Genomic DNA, 20,440 nt, shown 5'->3' with positions numbered 1-20,440 from the left:
TAGAACGATCTTATCCGGTGGAAGATAAACGGACGCGATAACGATCGGCGCGTGTCCCGTCAGTGAGATTCGGCACACTGATGCTTCGATATTAGCGAGCGCGGGAGGATCGAGCGGGACGCAATGCAGGGCTCTTCTATAGTAAATGACGGTACCACCACCACGGGCAGAGAGCCTGTCGTTCCTGACCATGTTATAGTTCGCGATTTTAGGGTCACGGCGCGCGGGCTTAAGTAGGGTCTCCTGCACTAAAAAGATATCAATTTGGTGGTCACGCAAAAAGTCAGAAACCTGATCACGTTGATTTGCGAGACCGTAAGCGTTAAAAAATCCTATCGTTACGGATAGGGGCTTTATTCTACTTATATACGCCATTGATTACCGGCGGAGTGAGGGGAGGACGTACGTATTTAATGACGCGTATACGTCGGCGTATTCCTGCACAACGGCGATAAAGTGTTGTGCAGTGGAGGCAGCGCGAATGGCGTCGCCCAAAGCGTTAACGCGCTCAAAGTTGATCGACTGAAAGAAGTCGATCGCTAAAGCGAGATTGTCGGACGCGGTCGGAGGGCAAGTCGCGGGAGAGGGACGAGTCGCGGGGGCGGGACGAATCGCGGAGGAGGGAGTTGTAGCCGTGTTCGTGTACGGCAGCGGTTTTGCCCAGGCCGAGACACTGGGCACCGCCGCCGGAACGAACGCTGGCTTAGCCTGCGACGCAGAGGGTGCCGAGGCTTTGATGTCTGGGCCGGAAGCTCGGAGGCGGTTTTGGCGGGCGACGCGGCGATTTATTTTAGGGGCTCGGGGGCAACCACGGTAATTCGCGGGGTGACCCTGTGTTCGACACAGGACGCAGCTAGGCGGTTCCGTCGCGGTTTTTTGGTCGCGAGCGCAGAGGGCCGTGGCGTGATCGCCCAAACACTTAACACATCGGGGGCGCGCGTGACAGTTACGGGAAGAGTGCCCGTACAATTGACAGTTATGGCACTGGCTAGGAGTGCCTTTTTTATGGGGGGCTTCGACAGCGATACCAGAGAGCCTACAGACGGTCTGTGTGTTAAAGATTTTCTTACCCTCGGGGGTAGGCTGGAGAGCGACTAGAACCATATTATATGGCTCCCTACCGCGACCGGTGTGCATACGGTGCACAGAATTCACTGGTAGGCCTTGTTCTAACAGGTCGGCTTTTACGAGCTCTACATCTAACTCTTTAGGGATTTCGCGTATTACAACGCGGAGTTCGCGCTCCTCCTGGAGCGTATACGTATGGAAACTTATACGCTCCTTACGGAGGTAAGAAGAGAGGGCCCTATGGTCGTCGGGTGTTTGAACCTTAATTTGAATGCCGTTCGCGAGGTTACGGGCATTCGTGAAATTTATATTTTTGGCCTTAAGGGCCAGGCAAACTCGATCCCAAGCTGCCTTCTCCTGAAGGATAACCGGGGGAGGGGTCTGGGTTTTATTTTGTGCCACCGGACGCGGCGACGGAGTGGCACGGGCTGGGGGCGCAACGGGAGTCTGAGGGCGGGGGCGCGACGCGTTCACGGCTTTGCTAATTTTAGCGGCCGCGGGAGCTCGAGACTCCGCGGCACGCTTCTTACCCTTCTGTACCAGGGTGAATCCATCCGTCGATGAGGCGGGGGCGAGGTCGACCTCCATGTCCGAGTCAGAGTCGGAGCACGAGGAGGCGGGTGCAGGCGACCTACGAGCAAGTGTAGGTGTTTTAGAGGGCGCGACGGAGGCCGCGGATGATCGCTCAGCTGAAACGATGGTCACGGCGGACGACGCAGCAGCTTTTCTCGCCAGTATAGGCGACACGGGAGCGGCAGGCACGACAGAGGCTGCGGTGCTCAATGCAGAAGCTCTGCACGCAGGTACAGGCGACGCAGGAGCAGCGAGCGCGGCGGAGTCCTCGAGAGGGCTCGCAGTGTGATTGGCCTTGAAGGCCAAAAACTCCGAGGCGAGCTGTGGGTGGCGAAGTCGGAGGAATTCCGCGAATACAGCGTCCATGATCGCTGAGTACCCAGGTGGGGCGGCCCCGGGTCTTGAAAACACTCGCCTTGCGGCGAGGCCCCAACTTCTCGGACCTGAGCGGTTCTATTGAACACAGGTGGCAATGCGGCGCGATTACTACAGGACAAAGAAAAAGCACAACAAAACAGAAATTACGAAAAGAAACAAAACAAATAAATACTTGCAGGAAACCACTTTGTCGGCAGATGTACCACGAACACAGAAACAACAAAAGGAAACAAAACAAATAAAAACTTCCAGAAAGAGCACTTAGTCGGCAGATGTACCACAAACACAGGCCGCGCGAACAATGGCCGGGCTAACAAAAGCCGGGCGAACAAAGACCGGGCGATCGAGTGGACGATGAGCACGTCCGCACGTGACGGGTGCCTCTATCGGAATGACCAACATAAAGTCCAATTGATATTCGGCAGCTATAAAACAAGGAAAACATGAGTAGCCATGTGACGTGCAGTAATAAAATACTTGTCAAACTGGCCGAAACAGGATATGTGCAGTAACAAATGAAGTTTTCTTTTATTGAAATTATTGATATTGTCGGCATCAAAACAACACCTAGCCTTCCCCGGACACCCAGTTTCTCGATCGACCGACTAGAGTGCAGTCGCAAAGAACATATTTTTATTTAAAATGCAATTTTCTTTTCGTATTTTCGTAGTTTTTGTTGGATATGCTTTATGTGAAATAAATTTTTATGAAAACAATTCTGTCGAATATGATTCTAGTGTTGAATATAATCAAGACATTGATTACGATTCAGAGTATACAGAATTTAATTATACGGGATTTAATTTTACGGGATTAAATATTACGGAAATTTTCGATTACAGTTTTATTGATGAAAATGTCGACTTAGAATATGCGTGGACTAATTGCTATTTTGATATTGGCGGTGTAACATGTAAGTACACTATCAGATGATTTAAATCAATTTATGTGTCAAAATTTAGGGTCTCTTCGGGTCCCTTTCGACCGATGGTAAAACCAAACGATATTACTCGTGTCTATGAACCACGGTGTCTACCATGAGGTAAGTGGTATCCATGAGAATTTGTAGGAAACAAATATGCAACTTACGCAATTTTGTTGAAGACATTATTTTGTTCGAGATGTGTTTCTAAGAAGTGGTTCCATTTTCCCAACTGGAAAGGCGAGGGTGTGATACCACACAGCCTAACTTTTTTTTATGAAAAATGCTATATAGCCAAATAAAATGAAGTTGATTAATTTTAGGCATTAATTGAGAAGAAATTAAAAGAAACATGGGATGAAAAAAAAATTCATTAAAACGGTGGTTGTTATTTGATTATCTGAGACTTTTTCAGTGGACTTTTTAGAGGATCCCGAGAAGCTACTTCCAGCGGCCTTGTTTCGTTTTCCTACATTTGTGCACTTTTACAGATACTGAACAGTTAATAAACCAACGTTATTACACATTTAAACCTGAAGAAACACTAAATAGACAAAATAAAACAATTCAGGTGAACACCTTCGTTCCTCATGTTGACGCTAAAGAGTCTACAACATTGACAATTGGGTTTTTTTTTTTTTTTAATTGCTCTTGTAGGCAGACGAGCATAGGGCCTCCTGATGGTGAGTGGTTACCGTCGCCCATGGACTTCAGCAATGCCAGGGGCAGAGCCAAGCCGCTGCCTACCGAGAGCCAAGCCGCTGCCTACCGATCGATTGCGTCTCCCAAGATAAATTTTAAGTATAGAATGTCATTCGTTCAAGGCTTATTTTATATTTTAGATTATGACAGTAGTGACGTAGAATTCAAAGAAGGCACTATTCATTTTGTTGAAGAAGAACTGACCGAAGAAGAGAAATTTTACATTAAAAATAATAACAGACCATTCGCGATTGATGGCGGTTACACTGGACTTGGATATTTCATTACAATCCCAAGAACAGAACCTGGTAACATATTATTATTTGACACTAATCTAATATTTATTTGTCTAAAACCGAGGCACATACGAATCAATTATGGGCTGAAATGGCACTAAGCAGAGGATATTCCTTGAAAAACAAATGTTGTTGAGTAGAAATCGTAGTCTGGAAGATCGTGAGTGAAATTTCCAAATGTGGAACAATGACCTCATTAATTGTTTTTGTGTCAACATTTTTAGGCAATGCATCATCGTTCGGCATTCGAGACTGTGAATAGACATGCCGGAGTCGAATTATCATAACTACTTTTCGATTTAATCTCGGACAACTAATCCAAAAGTAGTTTTAATTATGTCTCATTCGAGCGAAAACCAAATAAAATACTATGATTACAGTAATTATTAATGCAGGGTGTTACAAAACTATCCGTTGATAGCCCGAAAAGGAAGTTAAATGGGACCTTATAACGAGTTCATTCACAATATTTAAGAACAGTAGTAGTGCTGTATAACTAACCCCAAAAAAAAAATTTTTTTTCGCTGATGTGCAAACGCTATTTCAGTAGCGAATTGCTATTTCAGTAAAATTAAAGAGTAATAAACTACATTTCTACCTAATTCGCAGAACGACAAAAATTTTAAAAGACCTAACTTAACGAAACAACCTAAAAGAACACTTACTTTTTATATAAAGGTGTACAAATAAGTTTCCGCCGTTTTGAGAAAGATGGTGTGGCACGAGGTTTACGTTCGAATTCACAGATGATAATCGGCTTGAAAATTAAATTGATCATTTAAGAACAACTTAACCCTATCATATTATTAACTCCGTATTAGCATCATATATATTTTTTTATCTAAAAATGTTAAAATTTGAATCAAATAATCTTCATTTGCGGGAACTCTTAATTTACTTTTTTAATTTAAAAAATCTGCAGCCGAGGCGCATCGGTTGCTCGTAAAAGCATATAATGAGGCTGCCTTGAGTGAAAGAACATGTCGTGAGTGATTTAAAAAGTTTAAAAACGGTGATTACGGTAGAAGACAAAGATCGCAGTGGAAGGCCAAAAATTTATGAGGATGCAGAATTGACGGAAATATTGGAGGAAGATTCGTCTCAAACACAAAAAGAACTTGCACTTACTTTAGAAGTCACTCAGCAAGCAGTCTCACATCGTTTCAAATCGTTAGGAATGATTCATAGGCAAGGTAATTGGGTTCCATACGAATTAAAGCCGAGAGATGTTGAACGCCGATTATGCATGAATGAAATGCTGCTAGCTAGGTACCAAAAATAAAAGTTTTTTACATCGAATCGTCACTGGTGATGAAAAGTGGATACATTATGATAATCCAAAAAGAAGAAAATCATGGGGACTACCTGGCCACGCGTCAACATCCACAGCAAAACCGAATATTCATGGAAAAAACTCATGCTGTCTATTTGGTGGGATCAGCTGGGTGTGGTGTATTACAAGTTGCTTAATCCAGGCGAAACAATCACTGGAGCTCTCTATAGAATGCAATTGATGAGATTGAGTCGAGCTCTGAAGGAAAAACGCCCTCAATACTACTCCAGACATGACAAAATTATTCTGCTCCATGATAATGCTCGTCCGCATGTAGCGCGGTACCGGTGAAAAATTATTTAAAAACACTTAATTGGGAAGTACTACCTCACCCGCGGTATTCACCAGACATTGCCCCGTCTGACTATCATCTGTTCCGGCCAATGGCACAATCATGGTCAATGCTCTGTCGGAGCAGCGGTTTACATCATATGAAGATACCAAAAATTGGGTTGATTCGTGGATGCCTCAAAAGACGAGGAGTTCTTCAGCGTGGAATCCAAACTCTGCCTGAGAGATGGGAAAAAGTAGCTGCTAGTGATGGACAATACTTCGATTAAATTTAAATTACCGTTCTTTCATAATAAATATTATTTTTTCGACAAAAAACGGCGGAAACTTATTTGTACTCCTAAATAAACCTCAAATTTATAGAAACGGCTCAAAGTGTGCTCCGCCTTGCTCAATACACAACACAACCTCGCTAGCAAATATTTATGAGTGAAAAATAGAAAAACTATTAAAGTAGACAATTATTAGGTAAAATAAGTACATACGTAGGCCTTTCTGCTAAATAACCTAGTTCCCTGACATGACAGCTTATAAGGGTTGACAATATTTTTTTTTTAAATAATTATATTTTTTACGAGGTATTTTGTAACACCTGGTATATGAAGATGAAATATCAGCCATTTCCTCACACAATATTGTTTTAAAGGAATACCATCAACCATCAATGTTATAGATGAAAGAGAAGTATACATTAGTCCGGATTTTAAGCCATTCCATAACAAGCAAGGCAACAAATTAGTTTCAGTTTATAAAACGTTCTACGATTTTTGTCAGAGACTATGGATGGTTGACACCGGATTGATTGATATACCAGGTAAGCCTTAACTGATACGGTTCTGACTTAGAAGTTAAATCGGTGCTATTTAGTAATGAGGTCGTTAGTACAACCAAATAAAAATAAAATACATATTTTGAGTTATTGTTTATTTGCAGTAGTTTTTTTTTTTCCTAATTCAATGATATAGTAGCACGAATTAAGTGACTGCCACAATTATAGATGATGACCTAGATGATTTTTTTTGATAACGCCATCTTGTTATGTCTTTAAAGCGGTTAGTTGCCCTCAATTAAGAAAAATAGTATTATTATTCGCCAATAGATGTCGGGAAGGGTTTATTATTGAAACCACGAATAAAACAACATTTTGTGAAAATAAATCGTAGCTAGATCGATTTATCGCCCCCGAAATTCCCTGTATACTAAATTTTATGAAAATCGTTGGAGCCGTTTCCGAGATTCAGATTATATAAGTATATATTAATATACAAGAATTGCTCGTTTAAAGGTATAAGATATTCATGGTTGACGAATCTCAATCGAGCGAGTGGGAACAGTAAACACATTAATTAACCTTTGAACACTTTATGTGATAATCATGATACTGCTTTATTGTCATATTAAATCATTTTTATTAATTTCAATTGTAAATGAAGTAAATTAAAAATGAGCAAAAAAAATGAATGAAGAAATAATAATATGATTATAAATAATCTTTATTTATATATTAATATATTTCTATTTTAACAAAAAACAATATAAGGATATATATTTAAAAAATAAACCTTTTTTTATAGAACAAAATCTTGATTTGACATTCTGGTGTTGGTTTTAAGTAATATTACGCATAAATTATTTTAAAGGTGCACGAAAACAAGTGAAACACCCTTCACTAGCAGCTTATAGACAGGGCACTGATCATTTGATATTCAGTTTTGACATAAGCCCTGCAGTGCTGATCAACGGTACAGCTACTGAAGGTAAGGAGTATGTAACCCTGTTGTATAATATGTTGGTGGTGTTGAGCCATAACAGAGAGACACGAGAAAAGGTAGTTACAACAGGATAGAATACAGATGAATGGAATGAATTTGATGATGGATTCACAGACAGAAATTAGGGAGAGACTTGAGTAGAAAAAAGCAATACAGCTATTGTGCATTTCATTGTGTATTTCAGTAAGCAAAGTGATTTACGAATTGGGGTAATCATTTGTAAACCATACCAGATATCACAATCTAAGAAACTTGAAACTTAGGTCTGCTGCTGGCTGCGAATACTATGGCATTTGATCCTCTAAACCAGGAGCCCCTTGGCGCTAATTACAATCGACTGCACTTATACACAAGTTACTCTTTCTAGGCTAGTTGATATCATTCAGTCGAGTCATTGATGTGATGGATAGATACTGAGATACTGTATCTTTAATAACATGTAAAACAATATCAGTTAGATTCGCGACTGGAGCCAGCGCTATTAAAAACTTCGTGTGTGAGTTAAGGTAACATAATATGTACTTAGACGAACCTTATTTCAGTGAGATCAGTATTCGCAGATAGCATAACTGGCAGCCACCTTTAAAAATAAAAGTTTATCTATTATTACAGCAGATGTATGAGATGTATCAAATGTATGTACATACATCATTATGTATATATTATTACGTATATCTACGACAATTAATTAAATAGATTGAATTGTCTTTATTAGTACTATTAGTAAAATATATATTGAGCTACTCCTGTTTTTTCAGGTCTAATGATATTAGGCGTAGACACTGGTCGAAGTAAATGTAATGACACATTTGTTTATATAACGGATCAAGCTATAGACGGAATAATAGTATTTTCATTAGAAGACACTGCCTTCACACGGCTCAATGTTACCGATTTAAATCACTTCCCAACGGATTCGCCGCACTTTGAGTTCCCGCGTAAGTTTTCAGTCTTTATGCAAGCATTACATACTATAGCGTTGGAAATTTTGAAACTATGGACAATTTCGAGAACAAAACAAGTTTCACGTCATTTTCTATTAACATGTTCGCGTGAGCAACCTCATTTCTGAATATTGCTACTGTGGCGCATCTTTTTCCCATACAAAGTTTAGCAACGTCTAAAAACATCCCGCCGTAATACGTACATCTTAAATATGATGATTTTTTTAGGGAACGCGGCGGTGTAGGTTATGAAAATCGAATGTGTTCCGGCGCTAAGTAGATGCGCCATAGGAATTTACCCATAAAATAGACGTCCAAAGACGTTCGGACAAAACAAATATGATAATCTAGAGGCCGTCATATTATGACGTTGCATCATTTTATAATTTCAAAAACACGACGTTGTAAGACGTTGCTCACGCGAACATGTTAATTTGAAGAATTTCTGAATTCTTCTTAAACGGTTGGAAATGGTTTATCTGATTATTCGTGTTGTTAAAGGCGTATGTGACTGTTGCTTTTAATCTACTCTAATTATTATATTAACCATTTTACTTTTTTTTATTTGTTTTATAGGAGTGCCAATAAATTTTATAAAATACACATTGACATCGAATTTAACGACTGGAAGAGAACGTTTGAAGTCATTTACTGATATCATGATGTCTTCTCGTGGATCTGAGGCTGCGAACTTATGGGAAAGCGAACTGGAAAATCTTGATATCGTATGTTTTCAAATATGTATTTTTATTATTCGTATTTTTCTGATTTTTTTTTAAACGCTGCATAAAAACCGCATGCTTTGCTTATCTATAATAGTGTGTATGAATTAATACATATAATCCTCATTTCGTATTGCACGACGAAGCAACTGTCATATATTATAATAAAAATGAGATTTCAACATCATATTTCAAGGTGAACAATGACATTCGAGCTAGGATATTCACGGGCTACTGTAATTAAATAATTTCGTTGATATAAAAAGAACCCATCTATAAGATATTATGTCTTAAATCCTTAAGCCTTTTGGAAGTGCGACTTCTTTCGGCGCGTTCAGAATAAAATTTAAAACGCGAAAGATTCGTTACGGCTAGAGAGAAAAGATAAAATTTAGGAAGAGCGAGAGTGAGAAAATAGACGGAGCGTCTCGCGAACCACTCGACCGTGGAGAGAGGGAAACGACAAAGCGAGCTAGGTCGTTTCTCTTATACATAACAGTAATTTAATTTAAGGATGAAAAATGAAGAAAACCACAATAATACACAACGCAAAAGAAGTTTCACTTCTTTCACGTGTACCAAGTTACACGCGCATCATTTTTTACGTATAACTAAGTTAATGGTGAAAAAAATTGTTTCAGGATCTTCTTGAGAAACGAAAGTTTTTGTTCTCTCTCAGCATTAATACCAATAACCTAGTTTTTGTTAACAAAGCGAGAAACGGTGTGCTAAGCTGGAATCTGGAGACTGAAATGATACCTGAGAACGTCTGTGATGTAGCAAAGCTAAATTCCACTTCGTCACTTTACATATCTGGTATGAACATTTAAGCTTAAGTCAGTAGTATCTGCATAAATCATATCATAAATCTCATAAATCTGTAGACAAGCCTAGCCGCCAGAACTTAGCTCTATAGGGGCTATCTCTAGGGGTGTGCTCATTGCATTGTCCAGTATAACTCACAATCCACAATGTTTGTGAGAAAAAAGGCTCAGCACCAACCCCGCGATCTACATTATTGATGTCGCCGGTCCGTTGAACAAGTAGAGACGTTGAGTGTGTATGTTAGATTTGAACCAAGCAAGCAAACACTCTTTCACACAAGCATTCATCCTCTCCGTGAAAAAATTTCACCACTGTTTCCGAGTTCTGTCTTGGCGGGGATCAGTAGCTTGGGCAGATGAATGAAGGTGATATTAAGTGAATTCCTATATAGCCACTTAGAGTACTCTGTGAAAATATTGCACATCGACGTGTCGAAAGAGACCATCGGCTAATTTCGGCTTTGTAGAGTGTTGTCTTTGTCACCCGAACCATTAACAGCCCGATATCTACTAGGACCGCACTCCACCGTACTTGGACAATGTCTGACAAATGTAACATAGGTAGTTTTTTTGGAATAACGGATTAGTGGTGGCCCGGAGGCCTTTCCAGTTTCATCAAAACAGGTGGGCGAGTAAGGACTCAGCCAGGAGTACATAGGTAATATGTAACACAGGCAAGCTCTACGAAGACAAAATAAGCCGACTGTCTCTTTTCAAAAGTCGATCTATATATTATTTTATTCTATATATTATTTTATACCCCATTCTGATGGATCGTTTGGAGCCTCTGAGTCTACGGAAGGACTTCAGCTTTCTGTGTATTTTGTACCGCATGTTCCATGGGGAGTGCTCTGAGAAATTGTTCGAGATGATACCGGCATCTCGTTTTTACCATCGCACCGCCCGCCACCGGAGTAGAGTTCATCCACACTACCTGGAGCCACTGCGGTCATCCACAGTGCGTTTCCAGAGATCTTTTTTGCCACGTACCATCCGTCTATGGAGTGAGCTCCCCTCCATGGTGTTTCCCGAGTGCTATGACATGTCCTTCTTCAAACGAGGCTTGTGGAGAGTATTAAGCGGTAAGCAGCGGCTTGGCTCTACCCCTGGCATTGCTGAAGTCCATGGGCAACGGTAACCACTCACCATCATGTGGGCCGTATGCTAGTCCGCCTAGATGAGCAACAAAAAAAAAATCTCGTTCAGATCTGTCACAAAAATTATAAAATTAGCTGCGTATTTTAGATTATGTTTATGTTATATTTACAAAACCATGAAAACGATCATTTAATAAATATATAACTTATTTACCTCGCAGCTTTTACTCCTCCAAGTTCAGCAGACGTAAAATCTGAATTAGAAGCGAAATAGGTGCTGACCATTATCTAATGCGTCTATTTTAGGAAAATTATCTGATTTTGCTTTGACAAAACCGGTTTCAGTCATTGTGTTGAGTCTTTCTACACAAGAACGTAATAATCTAACACTGAGAGCTTATTATTTATTAACTTAACATGAAACAAATGATACACATAATTACAAGAAACCATACAAACAAACATCATACAAACAACTTGTTGACACTGTTGACAGTTTAGTTTGACGTCACATTTTGTTGCACCAATAGTAGAAATTTGCGAGGGAATTTGAAAAAAGCCAATTTTTGATGATTAAATTTCACTATTAAATTATGATAAATTTCAAAAATATGTATGTATGTTTTTATAGCAATCAAAATTACAAATAAAAGAGTTTTTTTCCATTGGAGTCACGTGCATATTCCCTATTGTTTGAGATGATCCTATCATCTCGGTTTTACCATCATTTTCACTGGAGTAGAGTTCATCCATACTACATGGAGCCACTGCGTTCATTCACAGTACGTTACCAGCGATCTTTTTTGCCACGTACCATCCGGCTTTGGAAGACCTCCGCTCCAGGGTTTTTCTCAAGCGCTAAGACATGTCCTTCTTCAAACGAGGCTTATGGAGAGTACTCAACGGTACGCTGTGGCTTGGCTTAGCCCCTGACATTGCTGAAGTCCATGGGCGACGGTAACCACTCACCATCAGGTGGGCCGTATGCTCGTCTGCCTACAAGCGCAATAAAAAAAAAGAGTCGAAAAGTATTGCAACAGCTTCAATACACGGGACGATGATTTAGCTATACTAGGAGGATCAAAAAGCAATGAGAATGAGATAGAATATAATGACTATTTATAACTTAATGATTTATTTTTATACATAGTCTTCGAGTCTCTCTACACACCCTAGTCCAGCGCCTTTCCAAGGCTTCAATCCCTTTCAAAAAAAAGTTTTGTCTTGGTCCTGCAAAAGGCTCTCCACGGCATCAATCACCTCGTTATCGTCTTGGTACCTGTTTCCCCTTAAGTATTCTTTGAATTTGGGGAACAGATAAAAATCCCTAGGCGCCAGATCTGGTGAATAAGGGGGGTGGTCAACCAATTCTAAGCCAGCTTGCTGAATGGCAGCCATTGCAACAGCCGACCTGTGCGCCGGTGCATTGTTGTGATGAAACATCACGCCCCTTCGAAGTTTCCCTCTCATTTTCTGTTTGATGGCATTCCTAAACTTAGAAATCAAAGCTGCATAATATTGGCCTGTAATAGTGGCTCCACGTTCCAGGTAATCAATCAACAATATCCCGGGGTCGGTGATGATGGCCGTTTCCATTGCGAAGATTGCTGTTTTGTCTCGGGATCCAAATGATGGACCCATGGTTGGTCCATTGTTACGAAACGAGACAAAAAGTTTTCAGTATCTTCTTGAAACTTGTTCAACAATATCTTCATAACGTCAAGTCGATTTTGTATTTGACTGTCGGTTAATATTCTCGGCACCCATCTTGCGGAGACTTTTCTCATATTCAAAGATTGTTTCAATATGTATTGAATACTTCCATATGAAATGCCGGCTTCTTGTATTAAGTATCGGATGGTAACTCTTCGATCGCTCGAAGTATGTCGTTCTCACTACTTTTTGATCCCTCCTCGTACTAGTGCCAAGCCAAAAGCGGATACTGACTTGACGTAGTCACGACATAGACTTTTAGCTGGCTATTTTCGTGTATGCATGATTGATGTAAGTGATTCACATTGCAGATGTCCTAGTCGTTGGAAATACAATGAAAATTTTGCTTAACAGAAAGTTAAACTCATTACCTTCTCAGAATCTCGGCAAATGGAACCATTTTATGTACACGTATGTAAAAGTTTTATTTATTTTATAATATGATACATTATTTTTTCTTATGTGAGAATCCTAGAATCACATGGAAGTACAAAAACTAGGTATTTCGTGCCAATTTTGAATAGCTTGGGTCTGTTTATTTGGAAACCACATGTACTTTTCCTTTTCGCAGCAAAGTTAGACTATCTGAACCCATTTATCTCAACTATTGGACAAATCAATGAAGATATCAGTGTTCGTAGCCCACCAGGTCTTATCTGGCTACCAGTGCTTCTGAACTACACAACGTAAAATCCTTCACTCATCTTGAGATGTCAAGTTGTAAAAAGGTTTCCACTTTTCAAACTGAAACGCATAACTATTGTGGAGTGAAACTAGATAGAATGGGGTAACTATAACTTATACCCGAGCTGGAGTAAGGACCTATGAACCCATTTGTCTCAACTATTGGACAAATCAATGAAGATATCAGTGTTCGTAGCCCACCAGGCTTTATCTGGCTACCAGTGCTTCTGAACTACACAACGTAAAATCCTTCACTCACCTTGAGATGTCAAGTTGTAAAAAGGTTTCCACCTTTCAAACCGAAACGCATAACTACTGTGGAGTGAAACTAGATAGAATGGGGTAACTATAACTTATACACGAGCTGTAGTAAGGACCTATGAACCCATTTGTCTCAACTATTGGACAAATCAATGAAGATATCAGTGTTCGTAGCCCACCAGGTCTTATCTGGCTACCAGTGCTTCTGAACTACACAACGTAAAATCCTTCACTCACCTTGAGATATCAATTTGTAAAAAGTTGTTCCATTTTTCAAACCGAAACGCATAACTACTGTGGAGTGAAACTAGATAGAATGGAGTAACTATAACTGATACCCGAGCTGTAGTAAGGACCTAAGATCGCAATAGCGATAACCATTAGTGACAGGTTGAGCAGGTTCTAATAATAATAGAAAACACCAAAAAAAATACCCCAATTGTACAGTTTGTTTGTTTTAGGATGAATTTTGATAGTGCGATTAAAGATACAGCGTGCTTCCTGAATAAGGACTATATTAATTTATATCATGGATACTATACGTAAGCAAATAAACGTTCACTATAAAAAATCGTTTCATTATTATTTTGTTACAATCTTAAGTGTGTGTGTAGTGTAAGTTCTTCAGTACTAACTCAAAATCACTAAACAAATATTTTTCCTAAAATATAATGAGGATACAGTTTTTGTCTACCCACGATGACATACCAAGACGTTTTTTATATAATCTTTAGTCATATAATACCAGAATTGAATTCAAAATTGCTTGAACAATTAATTAATTATTAAAAATTACATAAATATATTTTATAATTGTATAATAATTAATTGTTTATAATAATTAAATATTTTTATTTATATTGGGTAAATTATTTTTGTTTATCGTTTTTTTTACTATAATTTATTTTATAATCTTTCATTAATGTCCCTAATATTCTTATAATATGTTCATATTTTTGGAACACAATTCCTTATGGGACGATGCGGAGGGGTACCCTAACCGGGAAAAAACGTCCGTAACGTAAGATTTTTATTAGTAATGCACACAGTGTACGACTCAGCTTTGTAATAACGTACAAAAAATAACATATTTTTTTACCATTCATTGACCACGATCTCAGAGCGTTCATTTGCACAATACAGTAACTCTTATGCAAACAACCGTGAATGAAGTGTACCACAATAAGTTCGCACGTTACCGAATGACCGTGGGTTGTTGCGAAACCTCCAGTTTTACTTTCTTTATACCTCGAATAGAACTTAAAATTAATATTTTTATAATAAAGAACTCAACTCAAGAAACAAAACATTCCCCAACCCGACTTGTGCTCGTGAGGAATTAGACTGCAACCCTCCACCAAATACAGAAAAAGACCAAGACATAAAACAAACCCTCAAAATCTGCACTTATAATGTAAGAACACTTGTATCAACAGAACAATTCCTAGAATTAACGAATGCTCTAAAAATATTAATTGGGACATTCTAGGTCTCGCCGAAATCCGAAAAATGGGATGTAAGATCGAAGAGTATAGCTACCTTATTTTTTTCTATATTGGCGAAACTAAAGGACTACATGGAGTAGGATTTCTAATCAAGAAAACATATGAAAACAACATCACCTTCCTATAAAGTTTATAGGAATCTTAAAAAGAGTAGCACTTTTACAAATAACATTTAAAAGCCTCTCCTTATCAATAATCCAAGCATACTCATCGACAGAGAGATCAACATAGTAGAAACTGAAAAATTTTACAAAGGCTATTTTGAATATGCTCACATTAAGACGGAAGGGAAGGTCAAAGTTATGGGAGATTTCAATGCGGAAATAGGTTGCCCAAAAACAAACCACTATCCACTAATGGGAAAATATGGTTACGGAGTGAATGAAAATGTCACGTCCTTACGGATCCATCAGATCCAATAACCTTTGCATTAGATGCCTTCAGCTCTAATACTAGGGGCAGGCTTAGGGACCCCGGTAACCGTACTCGTCGAACTCGACAAAGAGGTCGACGTGCAACCTAACCCATGCATCAGCCCGCTGAGTTTCTCGCCGGATCTTCTCAGCGGGTCGCGATTCCGATCCGGTAGTAGATTCATTCGCGAAACAATTGCTCTTGAGTTGTTAGGTCTCCTTCGGAGGCGCTCGGGCAGTTGTTAGCAAATCCCACCCCTCTTGGCTGAGCCTTTGCTCGCCCACCTGTCCTGGTGAAACTGGAAAGGCCTTCGGGCCACCAGTAAACTTTCAATCATAAAAAAAAAAAAAAAAAAAAAAAAAAGAATGAAAATGAATGAATGAAAGAGGTGAACGTCTCTCTAGTTATGCACCCCAACACAAACTGTAAATAATGAACTCATTCTTCAAAAAGAAGAAGAACTGCAGATGGACGTGGTTATCACCAGACCAAAAAAACGAATAATGAAATAGTTTTATAAGGAAAAATCACCATAACTCATAACTAATATCGAGGTACTAGGCAAATTCAAATTCTCTTCGGATCATAGATTAGTGAGAGCATCATTACTTTTAAGTAGTCCAGTAAAGAGCAGAAACACCTACATAACACCATCTAATATCCCCAAGACAGAAACAGAAATTAAAAACTATATCGAAAAACTACGAATACACACAGAAAATATAGAAACAGCATGTAATAATATCCAAGCATACTACAATATCCCAGAAAAAGGCATAACAGAGAGTTTAAAATACAAAAACAGTGCACATGCTGATCAACACAATATTTTCTCCAAAGACACAATCCAACTTATAAAAAGGCGCACGGAACTATTTTAGATATGAAAGAAGAACTTAGTAGAATATACAATGAGGCTAATAGGTCAATCCGTAAGGAGTAAAACGACCATAGATATGAGTTTATCTCAAGAAACATAAACAATTTTAGAAGTATCAAAAAAGCCTATAAAGAATTGACTACACACAAGCCATAAATTAAAAAACTTGAAAATAACTCACTAGAAACAAAATCTAGAAAATGTGTAATAAACCATGCAACAAACTTCTACAAAAACTTATACAGGAAACAAAACAACACTGAAACGAAAGCGCAAATAATATCCTTATAATATGTTCATATTTTTTATTTTATTTTATGAATCACTCAATAATCTCTGAAATCGTTTTCAACACGGCACTCGCTCTTGGATCGAAGCTGATGCACAGTACATGCATAACTTAAAAAACTTTAAATAAGCAACAGAACTGAAAAATAACAGAAACAAAACATTCCCCAACCCGACTTGTGCTCGTGAGGAATTAGACTGCAACCCTCCACCAAATACAGAAACAGACCAAGACATAAAACAAACCCTCAAAATCTGCACTTATAATGTAAGAACACTTGCATCAACAGAACGATTCTTGAAACGGGTCGTTTGGATTATGCGACTAAAATAAAAGGCAAAATAATAGTAGTTCTTACACTTAAAACACAGCCATTGAAATTTGCCGTATTATACTTGGACCGTTGAGTGAAGTTTTTAGACAAATTAAATCAAAATCACACATCGCTATATTTAGTCATAAAAACAACAAAAACAAATTAACAAACTCTTTTACTTACCGAATAATTATACCATATTCCATCCTTTTTTAACGTTCTTGACGTAATCTTTTTATAATTTCTCAACGGCCGGTTCGGTATTTTTAACGAGCGCATAGAGACGCGTGCGACACAAGACTATTTGAAATGAACGCACAATTCTAAATTGTGCGCTTATTTTATGGGGACGTTTTTGAGACACTGTATCTTGGGTTTTTTAACACATCAATGGCTCCTACATACAGATAAAGCATTTGCTTGACTATCTGTGCTAAGTAGTCCTCTACTCAGCACGGGAAACTTGTGTGAATATTGACAATGAAGTTATACTTTATTTAAAGCCAGTATTTGATTAATAATTACCATACAATGATAAAAAAAATTAAAAAAAAATTTGATGTTTTTTGTTTTACTATGTAGTCGGCAAGCGTACGGCTTTATTGTTGTTACACCTCAGTTCGTAGATATTATTATCAGGAATTCCAGGAGAAATATTTTTTTCTCGCTACCGCTGAGGGTAAACACAAACCAATATCATATCGCCAGGGAACGTCAAGGATAAATAATTCCAGATTTTATTGATCACTTAAATTAATACGAAGCTTTCAAATTTCTTAGTAAAAAGCTCAAGGCCTATTACCAATTCAGTTTCAATCACTTGTCCAATTATATACGTATTTCATTAGAAAAATTGGTATCTGCTGAATTACTATCTGCAGAAATCGAATACCGTTGTTGAGAAGTTGAACCATAAAATGCTGACAAATAGAATTGTCAATGTAGAATAAAAACTTTTACTTAGACCAAAAAGGGATGTTTCTTGTAAAAGATGAGTGGAACGTTGACAAGTTTTCGTGAATACGTTCCATCCAGAGTAGCGGCGCTCCCACGGTCGCAGGAAACTTTGGCGTGCTATTGCTTGGCCTACATTTTACTCTCTTGCTCCAATTTTTTGGCCACGAAACCTGCGGGAATCTATTTTATGTGGCTTAGGTATATTTTTTTGGTCTTAATACGACCATAAGCTCTGCCCTCGTAGCAAACGCAGTGCTTGTAAAAAAGCGGTTTCGAGAAAAACGCTGCAAATATATTTTTAGATATCTTAACAATATGTCCATGCTATATAACTTTTCATATGTATCAAAATCCTACTAAACGGACCTACGGTAATAGTAGCTAAATGTTAGATAAACAATCCTTCGCCATCTTGCGTCCTGTTTCTCAATGCTGAGAGGTCGTGACCTTTACGGAGAGCACTTTTGTCTGGACTATGTTCCTTAATTCCTTCTTGTCCTCTGTATAATTTTGTATAATATAATAAAAAAAATGAATAGATTCCCTTGGGATACGTTTCTGTAAACAACCGAAAAATCAATGTCAATTGTTGCAAGTGCAATAAGTAGGGCAGAAATTGTAGCAGTAGGCATCATAGAACAGAAGATATATGACAAATAACTGCGTTAGAGAAATTTTTAAGATAAGCTTGCGAGTGTACCTTATGTACTTACACGAACGAGTCACCCGCTCGGTGGAAGATCTTCCCTTCGCTGTTGTCCTCAAAGGCTAAAGCTAACTGTTACTTATCTGTTAACTGTCTCACCGAAAACGTTTTGTTAAATGATAAATTCAGCGTATAAGCAACGCTTATATTGTCACGGTGCTTAAGTCAAGAGATTGAAGTCTCAAGCCGATGTAATCCCGTGAGGATTTTCAATATATTCTATGATAACCAGCAATTATGTAAATTTCTAAATTTTGCTGGTTTCATTGTGACTCGATACTATACTATCAATGTGTAAGTCGTTTGTGAATATCTCAGAAGTTCGTAGATATTTCTTTGGAAAAAATTGTACCTTCCTGCGGGATTTGAATACCAGCACAATCGCATCGATGGATATGCTGGGCGTCTTTAGCGTTGGACACCTTTAGGTTAAAGTTAAAAGTGATTTCGACCATGATTGTTAGTTTTCGTGACCCCAAATGAAAATACGAGAGCCTAAGAAATTTTGGTACCTTCGAATTGTGATACATTTACAATACTACAAGTAGTGATAAACGAATTGCACGACTTTGAGGAACCTAAATCTTCTTCTTCTGAGTCGGTCTCTTCATTGCTGAAGGTCGTGTCTAGTTTGAAATGTTGACCACTCGATGCACAATGCTTCCCCACGTCTTCCTGTCCTCGGCGGTCTTTGTAACCATGGTTTTTGGCAGGCCAGTGAGCGTCTTTACTAGATCAGACCAGCGGGTAGGTGAGCGTTCGCTTGATCTCCCGTCAACCTGATCAACTACCATCAGCTTCTTTAAGTTATCGGGTCTTTAGAGCGATGTGACCGAAATACGTGAGAATATGTTGGAAGCAGATAGCGGACAGCCTTGTGACAATACCGAACTCCTCCAGAATGGATAAGTTGGTCCGGCGCGCTGTCCATGGAATTCGCAACATCAGCCTCCAACACCACATTTCAAAAGCATATATATTTGCCCTATCACTTTGTCCAGGTTGCGGCGTCATAACGGAAAGTTGAGAAGCCCAAGAAGTTACGTACGTACCAACCTCACTTGGGTTTTGCGGGATATATTGCGGTCTTTCCATATCCTAGTGTGTTTACTCATCGCTCTTTTGGACATTTGGATTCTTCTAGCTATCTCCTATTTGCTACCACTCTCGCCACAAAGAGAGCCAAGATAAACGAACTGGTCAACAAATTCCAAGTCATAAAGTTCATTAGAGCGAATAAGCATACCAGGTCGAGGGGGAACATAAATATTTATATAAGATTAAAAAAGTAAATTTCCAGAAACGAAAAATCGTAAAGCACAAAACTACTGTTTGCCATCGTAATATTTTTGAATTTAGAATTATGAATCCATAAGACTTAATTTTTTGCAAGATGTTTTAATCATCAATCGCAGACCGTGCAGGTTCCATTTAAATTAAATGTTTCCACTTTGGCAACGCCATTTTAACTCTTTTATATATATTAATACTAATAACACGTCAAAACACAAATGTCTCGCCATGAACAAAGCCTTTCACTTAACATTGGTCAAAATGTTAAAGTATGATGTCGTCATCCACCTTGAACTACGATGTTCTTTTTTATAATAAAAATCTTTTCAATTATCACTCGACTCATCAAACCGGTGTGCGGAATGCATAGATATAGGCGCGGCAAATTGATGAATGTCTGCGTTCACAATTACTTTTTTAATTTCGATATTGAAACTATGCAATTAGAAGAAGTGTCCTCGACTGCAAACGCTTGAAAGAATGCTGATGATTACATTCAT

General features: G+C 38.7%; 1 protein-coding gene across 2 annotated transcripts; it reads left to right on the top strand.

The window, feature by feature from the left end:
- The first annotated feature begins 2,421 nt into the window (after positions 1 to 2,421).
- Positions 2,422 to 14,440, top strand: LOC101738564 (L-dopachrome tautomerase yellow-f). Of its 2 annotated transcripts, XM_012689151.4 has the most exons (9): positions 2,422 to 2,932; positions 3,784 to 3,951; positions 6,210 to 6,377; positions 7,204 to 7,320; positions 8,094 to 8,273; positions 8,856 to 9,004; positions 9,643 to 9,817; positions 12,947 to 13,046; positions 14,042 to 14,440. In XM_012689151.4, the coding sequence occupies exons 1-9, from the start codon at positions 2,662 to 2,664 to the stop codon at positions 14,124 to 14,126; spliced, it is 1,413 nt and encodes a 470-aa protein (XP_012544605.2). In that variant the 5' UTR covers positions 2,422 to 2,661; the 3' UTR covers positions 14,127 to 14,440. The 2 variants fall into 2 exon arrangements, with proteins under 2 accessions (XP_012544605.2, XP_062531024.1); XM_062675040.1 differs by lacking the exons at positions 8,856 to 9,004; positions 9,643 to 9,817.
- The last annotated feature ends 6,000 nt before the right edge of the window (positions 14,441 to 20,440 follow it).

The sequence above is a fragment of the Bombyx mori genome, chromosome 22 (genome assembly GCF_030269925.1).
Source record: "Bombyx mori chromosome 22, ASM3026992v2".
Taxonomy (NCBI): Eukaryota; Metazoa; Arthropoda; class Insecta; order Lepidoptera; family Bombycidae; genus Bombyx; species Bombyx mori.
The sequence above is the reverse complement of the archived record's forward strand: the minus strand, read 5'-3'. Positions and strand labels throughout refer to the sequence as shown.

Excerpts from the sequence above, each read along its gene's own strand:
- LOC101738564 (XM_012689151.4), top strand. The coding sequence starts at position 2,662 with ATGCAATTTTCTTTTCGTATTTTCGTAGTTTTTGTTGGATATGCTTTA. Across the intron at positions 7,321-8,093 it reads CAACGGTACAGCTACTGAAG|GTCTAATGATATTAGGCGTA; the intron begins GTAAGGAGTATG and ends CTGTTTTTTCAG. Across the intron at positions 9,818-12,946 it reads TTCGTCACTTTACATATCTG|ATGTCCTAGTCGTTGGAAAT; the intron begins GTATGAACATTT and ends TTCACATTGCAG.